At 41.4% G+C, this 9797-nt stretch overlaps 1 protein-coding gene across 14 annotated transcripts in view; it reads left to right on the top strand.

Moving 5' to 3' along the window:
• Nucleotides 1-243: 243 nt before the first annotated feature.
• Nucleotides 244-9797, top strand: part of DMXL1 (Dmx like 1) — a 139838-nt gene continuing 130284 nt past the window's right edge. For 7 of the 14 annotated variants that reach the window (XR_002826570.1, XR_002826572.1, XM_023745477.1 and 4 more), the window contains exons 1-2: nt 249-787; nt 7855-7980. Coding sequence is in view for 10 of the 14 variants with exons in the window: in XM_023745477.1 (XP_023601245.1) it covers nt 701-787; nt 7855-7980 (213 nt within the window). In the remaining 4 variants the exon portion in view is untranslated. Of the gene's footprint in view, nt 788-7854; nt 7981-9797 lie in introns of all 14 variants that reach the window. The other 7 variants (XR_002826604.1, XR_002826599.1, XM_023745054.1 and 4 more) reach the window with 5 other exon arrangements.

Here is a 9797-nt window from a genome sequence, read left to right as displayed (position 1 = left end):
TAGGCTCCTTATGTTCAACACTCAAATGGCAGAGTGCCTCAAGCCTCCAAGAGCTCGGTCCGTTCTCAGTGGTGGGCGGAGCCCTAGGTTGACTGGAGCTCGGGATTGGCCAGCATCTGACTCGAAGGGGAGTTTTCATATCCACTTGCTGATCTGTATACTGTACTGTGGTAAAAAAAAAAAAGTGAGTCCTTTACCGCTGTCCTCTGATACGCCGCGGGAAATCTCGCGATATTTCGACCTGGCGACGCGTAGTGAGCGGCCAAGGCCTACAGGGGTGGCGGACCCGGGAGCCGGGAAGGAACTGGTTAGGCAGGGAGGGCGAGCGGGTGCTGCCTCCGCGCCTCGGGCTTGGTGAGAACCACCCACCCGGAGCCCAGAAGTGTGTGGGCAGGCGGCAGTCCTGGCCGGTGAGTCGCAGCCCCCGCGTCGACGAGCTCCACCTGGGCCTGCGCGGGCTGTGACAGGTGCGCGGACCAGCGCGGCGCCCCGCCCGCCGGCCCGCCCCCTCTAGACCTCGCCCGCCGGGCTCGGCACGAGCTGCGGGCCCCAGCTGCGCGGCTCCAGCTCCGGGCGCCCGTCGCTGCCGCGATCGCCGCCTCAGAGCGGCCGCCGCCCCTGAGGGAAGCCGGGAGGGAAGCCGCCGCTGACCCCGGGCATGAGCCGGCCGCGGTGTCCGTTGCTGGACTAAGGCGCCGACATGAACTTGCACCAGGTGCTGACCGGGGCTGTGAACCCCGGCGACCACTGCTTCTCCGTGGGCAGCGTCGGCGACCAGAGCTTCACGGTAAGTCAGGGAGGCTCCCGCGTCGCCCGCGGCGGGTCCGCCGGTCTCGGCCTGGAATGACGGGCAGAGCCGGGAACGCGCCTCCTCCCTGCCACCCCCGGGGGGTCCCCAGGGCCTCTCGGAGGTCCCGCCCCCAGGCCGGGCGCACCTGGCCTCGAGAGGGAGGGAGGGAAAACCTTCGGGTCCCGGAGGTCCTTACAGTGCAGAGCCCGGGCTCGGGAGGATGTTCGGAGGGTATTTTAAGTGTCCAGTCTGACGTCCTTGGGCTGGGGTGGTTTGGCAAAGTCGTTTAAACAAAAATTGTGTAATGTTGTGTGTGTGTGCGGGGGGGAGGGAGGGCTGCTTATCATCCTACTCCATAGGCTTAACATGGTCAAGTTGAGAAATAGTTGGGATGGATTTCATTTCTTACTCTAAGTTAAGGTCAAGTAGCCTTGTAGTTAGAATGAGTGGGTGAGTGGGTGTCTTCAAATAGTTACCAATTGTTAACAGCCAGCGCTGGTTAAAAATACAGTGAAAACAGCGCTTCTCGTTTATTCTCCTGAGGAATCACTTTAGAAAGTAAAAAAAAATATTTTTTAATAAATAATTTACCCCTGACGTCCTTTGAATTCCCGTATGTGACCGTTTAGTAATCCTGGGAAACTTACTTAGTTTAGGTTGTTCACATTAATTACTAGAAGTTGCATTCCTGTTTCTCAGTGAAACTCCTTTTCGCTGTGGAGCAGTAATCCAAGGTGAAGGTGTACTGAAAGTGATTTGTTTTTCATTAGCCTTATCCGACTATTGGAAGTGAGAGGACTCCAAATTTCTGCCTACTTACTAGGACTATAGTGGAAATTTCTGCTTTAATTATAGTTTTTGTAATAACTTCAAACTAAAAGTCAGTATTCACATGATACTCTATATCTAAACATATTTACAGTGCTGATGATTTCTGCTACAACTAGTGTAACTTATGGCTTAGTTGTGATTAAAAGTAAAACTAAAGTTTACATAAATAAGTGAAACAAAGTTAGGAGTAGATAGATACCCATGATTTCTTTCTGTCTAGCTTTGACCTTTTTTGTGGTCTTTGTCAGTCAGAATAAATAATAGTCATTATTTTACATGGTGCAGGCATTTAATTCCTCAGTTGTGTTTTTAGATCTGTGCCAACCAATACTTTGCTTTAAAATAGACTCTGTACCTCCCCTGTAGAATAACGCATGCACATCTTAGCTTGCACTTGACCCTAGCAGTTTTAGAGATTCTAGCTCTAAATGTTAACCTAGCCAGAATACTCAGAAGAGTGAGCTCTGAGGGTTTCAGTGAGCAGCTGTAGTTGGACATTGCTCTCTGCTCTTGCTATGGAGAGGGAGAGAATAAACAGCATTTACTCAAGGAGGTTTTCCTAGTGGGAGATTATAGGATAGTAACATTGCATTCTCTGCTATCTCCTAAAGTTATATGAGTGCTTCCTCCTATGTAAATTCTAAGGACTTTTTGTAAGAAGGCATTAAGATTCTATGTAAGCACGCTTTAAGAATCTATATAACCGTCGGGCTGGCATGGCTCAGTGGTTGAGCGCCTACCTAGGAACCAGGAGGTCACGGTTCGATTCCCAGTCAGGGCATATGCCCTGGTTGCGGGCTTGATCCCCAGTAGGGGACATGCAGGAGGCAGTGAATCAATGATTCTCTCTCATCATTGATGTTTCTATTTCTCTTCCTCTCTGAAATCAATAAAAATACTTTTTTTTTTTAAAAAAGGATCTATGTAATTTACTTCAAAGCATATACAATATGCTGGCATATTTATATACCTAGATGATCCATCTAAAGTGTATGTAAAACCTTGATGAATGCCCCCATGTTATTTTAAAGGAGAGGTAAGTGAATGTGCCAAAGCTTATATAGACATCCTACACCATCATGTAGCTTCTTGGTCCCGCCTGCTGCATTTTAAAGTCCATTTCCATAGAACAGGCTTTAATCTCCAGATCTCAGGAAACATTGCAATAAATACAGTAAAAATACTTTTATTTTTTTTTGTTTAGTGCAGCGGTTCTCAACCTGTGGGTCGCGACCCCTTTGGGGGTCGAACGACCCTTTCACAGGGGTCGCTTAAGACCATCAGAAAACACATATATAATTACATATTGTTTTTGTGATTAATCACTATGCTTTAATTATGTCCAATTTGTAACAATGAAAATACATCCTACATATCAGATATTTACATTATGATTCATAACGGTAACAAAATTACAGTTATGAAGTAGCAACGAAAATAATTTTATGGTTGGGGGTCACCACAACATGAGGAACTGTATTAAAGGGTCGCGGCATTAGGAAAGTTGAGAACCACTGGTTTAGTGTAAAGAGACCCAATTTTGGTGATAGTTTAAGGATTAATAATCATCTGTTTCCTTTGCAGCCCATCTATCCTTGACTTTAACATTAAGTTGATAGTTTTGTTATAAACTAAATTTCTTGCCCTCGGTTTCCTGGATACTGTGTATATCTTAAATTTACTTCTTTTGAAATGCCCATTTTTCTTTCATGTTAAAAGCAGAATCTATTTATTGTTTACTCCTTGAATTTTATTTTTAATCTCTTTTGATTTGGAATTCTTTTTTTTAAATAGGAAAATAGCAAACACTAATGGTACATGGTATATGCAGACTAAAAAAATTTCTCTAAATTCCAATTTTACTTGAGTTAAGGACATGAGATCTTCCTCTTGCAGGCCCCCGTGAAGAATTTCTATTCCTCTTGGTATGGTATGCTTTCTCTGAAGACAGTACTGTGTTTGTAATTCCCTACTTCACGTGTTTGCAGATAACTCACCTGTTCTTGTTTCAAAAGATTACAAGAGATGAGATCCTGTTTTCACAATAAAGTGTGACAGGTTTTACCTAGTAAATTGAAATGAAATTGAATGCATGTTTTCTTGGAGTTTCAATTTTAAAATATGCCATACTAAATATAGTTAGTATATCCAAGATACTTTTTTACTACTTAAACTGGCAATAAACTATTTTGACTTTGCTCATAGTATGAAAGCTTCTAGTAGGCAGTGACCATATCCCATACTTTCAAAGCACTTTTTTTGCACTTCCAGTGTATCATTAACCTGTCTTGCTTTGTGTATGTCTTCCATGGTTTCATTGTATCTAGAATAGGGATTGAAGTACTGATGAGACACAATACTCAAAAGTTTGTGAATTTGGTAGTAGTGTGAGAGTAAAGAAGAAACACTGGAGGAAGACTAGTTTTTTCCTTCTAACTGCCTAAGACAAAATATATGGTGAAATTCTGTGTTCATAAGTTACTTAGTTTGTTCTTGCCTTTCTTTAGGTGTGGCTATAGTATTCACTTGAAATGCAGTTAGTTCATTTGTTTCACTTACCTTCCCCTTTCCCCCATTCAGATTGAATTAAAATTTTAAGATGTATGACATTAATATATTTTCAGAAATCATAACTATATTGTAGGGAAGCATGGGACTTGGTTAGAAAGTCTGTAAGGAGGATTCTCCAAAAGGTCGGGGGCTTCTTAGGGGGACCTTGCCGAAGTCAGAAGCCCCTGCCTTGACTTTTCCAAACAATTCCGAGCCCCTGGGTGTTTTGCTGGAATCTCTATGTTTAGTCTTTTAGACCCAACCTTGTAGAAGCATGAGCTTTCTCAAGGATACTTACCCTGCTGATTGTATATAGAGGTTAATTTTAGTTCAAGCTGTTGTTACAATAAAAGCCTAATGAGGCAGGCCATTGAGGCTGTTTTGGTGCCTCCTGCCAACCAGCCCCTTAGCCTCTCTTTCACAGAAACGTGTGTCAGAGTAATCTATTCATCCATAGCTCTGGGTCTGCTGGTCAGCCCCGGCACTATATATTAAGTTATACTAAGAAGTGCCATTCTTTCCTGTATCCCTTCCACGCCATCCTTTCCCACCTACCTTTGTTGATAACAAACTTTGTTTCCTACTTTTATCTTTCCTGTATTTCTGTTTTTAATAAACAGAGACATGCATGTTTTCTTTTTTAAAGATTTTTTATTTATTTATTTATTTATTTATTTTGGAAACATGTATGTTTTCTTATTTAACTTGTTTCTTACACACAAAAATAACATACTATAAATGCTTTTTTGTACTTCAGTGTTTTTTCCCCAACTTAATACTGTACTATCCCCTAGAAACACACCATTGTCAATTCATATATATCTTCCTCATTCTTTTTACAACTGTATAATATTCCATTGTGGGTATCTATCATAGTTTATTCAAACGGTATTCTGTGCTTAGCAGGATTTTTTAGGAGACAGTTACAATTTTTTGTGAGTGATTAAGAAATAGAACAAAATGCAAGTATGGTTTGAGTTTTTTATTCATCCTACATCTAGTTACAAATCAAATAAACTGTAAGCATTTAAATTCTGTAGTCATGAAAACCAGAGAATCTTTATTATAAGCCCCAAGCATAATTGTTAACTTGTGAAATGTGGAGTGCAGCTGGTTATATCGGTTTTTCCCCCCCAAATCTACTAGTTTATTGCCAAATGAGGACTGAATGAGAGATATTCTAGATGAAGATCAATAATTTTCATTGGATTTAAAATTTATCAAAATTAGAGAGAGACGGCTTTGCATCTTGTGGTATTCTTACTAAGGAAAAGTCAAATAACAGTATAAATGACAAAAGTCAAGTGATAATATAATATAGCAGAGGGAAAAGAACAGGGCTAATCCAGAATGGATAAGTCTTTGTATGATCTAGGGTTAATGGTATTATAAATTGGCATCTTCCTCTCTATAGGACTGAGTATATTTCTGAGATAATTTTATATTTTCCAATTCTGCAAATGCTTAATATTTGTTATATTAAACAGTAATTTGGTGAGGTACTTCAGGATTAATGTAGACTTATGGAAAATTTAGAATCGTGATTATTGACAAAAATAGTTGCAACATAATATCTGAAAGTAGGTAGATTATTTCAGGTATAACAAAAGGAAAGCAGAATTATGAAGACTTTCAATATATAACAAGGAGGGAATGTAAGTTGTAAACATTCAGAATTTGAAACAACTTTTTGGGAAACCAGGGACAATTAGTATTTTATCCAAATTTAATATTGAAAAATCAGTTTTTAAAATATTAAGTATTTAGAACTTTATGAATGAAAATTTTTCTTGAAATAAGTTAGTTTTTGGAACCTATTCTTGCTAATAGTCTCATGACAAGCCTTATGATCCTATTGTGGATATTTGTATAGGTGAGCAGACTATCATGAGATTTTTTGTTTGTTTACTGAGCTAATTTTAATTTTTTCCACTATGTGACACTAGTGGAACCAGACTTGATTATCCCTAATTTCTTTTTGGAAAATTCCAGGGAAGCATGATTAACTAGGAAAGACCCTGTGTTGCCATGGGAATAACACTAGATCAAGAATCAAGAGATCAGGGTTCTCAAATCCACTCTGCCACTAAGATGTTATGTCAACCTACTTAGGCATCCTTTTCTTGTCTGTAATCTGAGCAGATTTATTTGAATCTTCTCTCAAGTCCATTTTCTAATATTTTTTGGTAGCTTGTGAATAGGACCATTTTGGGTTTGGTAGGAATTAAAGTCATAAAGTATCTATTAAGTATAATATTTTTTACATTAAGTAAGGTATATGTGAATGTGCAAAAGTGATGAGAAATGAAAAATTATTAAAACTTTAGGAACATATCAGGATGAAAAGTAGTGTGTAATAGATGTTTTATTATCGGTGTTACATTGCATGGTGACCTTTAATATGTGAATTTTAAATTTTAGGATGTGAAAATTTAATATTCAGATATTAAATTTTAGGACGGCCAAGTAATTGAAGAAACTCCCGTGCACTGGGAAGGTGTGGAAAAGACCACAAAAAGAATTCTGGTTGGAAAAGTTCTGCTTATTATAAAATTAAAAAAGAGCTATAAAATACTTGCCAAACAAGCCTTAAATTAAACCCTTTTATTTTGTTTGGTTATGGTGATTCCCTTTGTAAAATTAAGTACTTCATTTATTCCATAGATTATTTATATAGCAGGACCTTCAGTTAGATTGGGTGTGAGAGCACAGCACAATATAAACTTGAACCCTACCTTTTTGTCTTGAAAGTTAATGTCTAGTAATAGAAATGGATAATAAGAAATAATTTACAAGTTATGGTATATGCTACAAAGAAAAATAAATTGTAAAGTGATGGGAAGGAATGAGAGAGAGAAAGAGAAGGGTGGAAAAAAGGTGGGGAGCAGGTAGGTGAGGAACTGAGATCTGAATGTTGAAAAGAAGCTAGCTAGACAAAGACTAGGCAGATAAAAGGTAGATAAAACACTTTGAGATGGAAAAGATTGATATGCCTAAGGAACAGAAAGAAGGGCAATATAAGGCCAGGAGCCAATTGAGGTAAGGAAAGAGAACCTTGAGATGTAGAGAATTAGGGACAATCATTTAGGGCAGGGGTGGGGAACTGTCGGGTCCTTATCATTTGGTCTGGCCCTGCCAAGGCAAATGCAGGTGGGACTTGAAATTCAATATATCTCGGAGCTTTTTTCATAGCAACATAATTTTTAGTTTGATAACTTTGTACGGCCCGTGAATAATGTTATAATATCCAAATGGTCCTTGGCAGAAAAAAGGTTCCCATTTTGGATTTAGGGCATTGACCATGGTAAGGAGTTAGGATTTTATTCCAAGAAAATATTGGAGGGGGTTAAACAGGGAAAATTATTTGGTGTAAAAGATCACTTTTGTCTTTGTGTGGAAAGAAATTAGAGGGAAGCAAGAATGGAAGCAGTCAGACTATTAACAATAGTGCAGGAAAGAGATGGGCTTAGATAAGGGCGGTGGCATTCATTGGAGAAGATAGGACTGATTGAATTTGCTGATGGGACTGTATATGAGAGGTAAAGGAAATGTTCTTAAATAGTACAGATTTTTAAAAAAGAATTTAAAAGTAATCTGTTAAAATGTAATATTTAATGCCAGTATTTTACTTGATAAATACTTTCTTGATAATTTTATTGTTTTTATTTTCTTTCTTTTTTTAGGCTTATGCATCTGGATGTGACATTGTTATACTGGGAAGTGATTTTGAAAGATTACAAATAATCCCAGGAGCTAAACATGGAAATATTCAAATAGGATGTGTAGACTGTTCAATGCAACAAGGCAAGGTTTGTAATCTTGTGATAATATGAAATTAGTTTTGAATATGGTTTATGCCAGGGTAGTCTGAAGTATATTTCCTATTGAATTAGAGACTTGCTTTGTTTCAAGTGCAATGTAGCTACAAATTTCTTTTGGCTCTCTAAGATGCACTATAGAGAACAAAATCCCTGGCTCTCTCAAATGTATCTTTAAGATTTTCAAGAATTCTATTCTTATATAAATTTGAAATAAAGCATAATCTTCTCTCTATGTTGAAAAAGAAATTATTTATTTATTTATTTATTTTTAATCCTCATTAGAGGATATTTTTCCATTGATTTTTAGAGAGAGTGTAAGAGAGAGGGAAAGACAGAGAAATATCGATGTGAGAGAAACACATCGATTGGTTGCCTTCTGCACGCACCCTGACCAGGGCCCAGGCCGGGCAGGAGCCTGCAACCTAGGTATGTGCCCTTGACCAGAATTGAACCTGGGACCCTTTGTCTGCAGGCTGACATTCTGTCCACTGAGTCAAACTAGCTAGGGCGACAAAGAACTTTAATACTTATTACCTCTACTAGGGGCCCGGTGCACGAAATTCGTGCACTGGACGGGGGTGGTCCCTCAGCCCAGCCTGCCTCCTCTCACATACTGGGAGCCCTCAGGGGATGTCCTACTGATGGCTTAGGCCCATTCCCTGCTCCCCTTGGGGACTGGGCCTAAGTCGCAGCCTGGCCTCCCTTTGTGGGAGGCGACCAGGCTGATCAGGGGAAGGCACCAGCACCATCACCCCACTGCTGCAGCCACTGCCAGTCACCGCAGCCACCAAGGTGTTTTCATCAACACGGACTCGTCTCTTCACCATGAAAAAATGACAACTTTCTTTAGGCATTTTCAAGATGTGTCTTTCATAGGACATGACATTTCTTTATTATTTTTTTTTATCCTCACCTGAGGATATGTTTCCATTGATGTTTAGAGAATGTGGAAGAGAAAGGGAAAGACAGAAACATCAAAGTGAGAGGGACACTTTGATTGGTTGCCTCCTGCATGAGCGCTGACCTGGGCCCCAGCCAGGGAAGAACCTGCAACCTAGATACATGCCCTTGGTCATAATTGAACCCAGACCCTGTGATAGGCAGGCTGAGGCATTATCTACTGAGCCAAACCGGCTAGGGCAGGATATGATATTTCTTAGCCCGTCCAGCAGCAGACCTTCGTTTTATTCTCCAGGAGTGAAGTGGAAAAACCCTACATCACCTTCTTGGATTCTTATTACCCAGGTTACTAAGAATATTACCAGTGGCATACAGGGAGCTTAGCCAGTGAGTGGTCAGAAAAGGTGTTTCCTCTGTAGTTCACACCAATCCTCGGCTCGGCCCCTGCCCAGGCCTAAGGCTTTAGGCTGGGCGTTAGGCCTGGGCAGAGGGCCCCCAGCCCGCTCCGATCACCTGCCCAGGCCTAAGACCTCTGGCCGGGGCCTTACGCCTGGGCAGGGGACCCCCAGCCTGCTCCGATTGCAGGCTCCACCCCTGCCCAAGCCTCAGGCTTCTGGCCGGGGCGTTAGGCCTGGTCAGGGGACCCCCAGCCCGCTCCGATCGCCTACCCAGGCCTCAGGCCTCTGGCTGGGGCGTTAGGCCTGGGCAGGGGACCCCCAGGCCGCTCCGATCACCTACCGAGGCCTCAGGCCTCTGGCCCGGGGCGTAAGGTCTGGGCAGGGGACTCCCCAGCCCCGTGTGATCGCCGGCTCCACTCTGCTCAGGCCTCAGGCCTCTGGCCGGGCGTTAGGACATGGGCAGGGGACCCCCAGCCCGCTCAGATAGCAGGCTCTGCCACTGCCCAG

Source organism: Myotis lucifugus, unplaced genomic scaffold (genome assembly GCF_000147115.1).
Source record: "Myotis lucifugus unplaced genomic scaffold, Myoluc2.0 scaffold_0, whole genome shotgun sequence".
In the NCBI taxonomy this organism is placed as follows: Eukaryota; Metazoa; Chordata; class Mammalia; order Chiroptera; family Vespertilionidae; genus Myotis; species Myotis lucifugus.
Note: the sequence above shows the minus strand (reverse complement) of the source record. Positions and strands in the feature narration are given on the sequence as shown.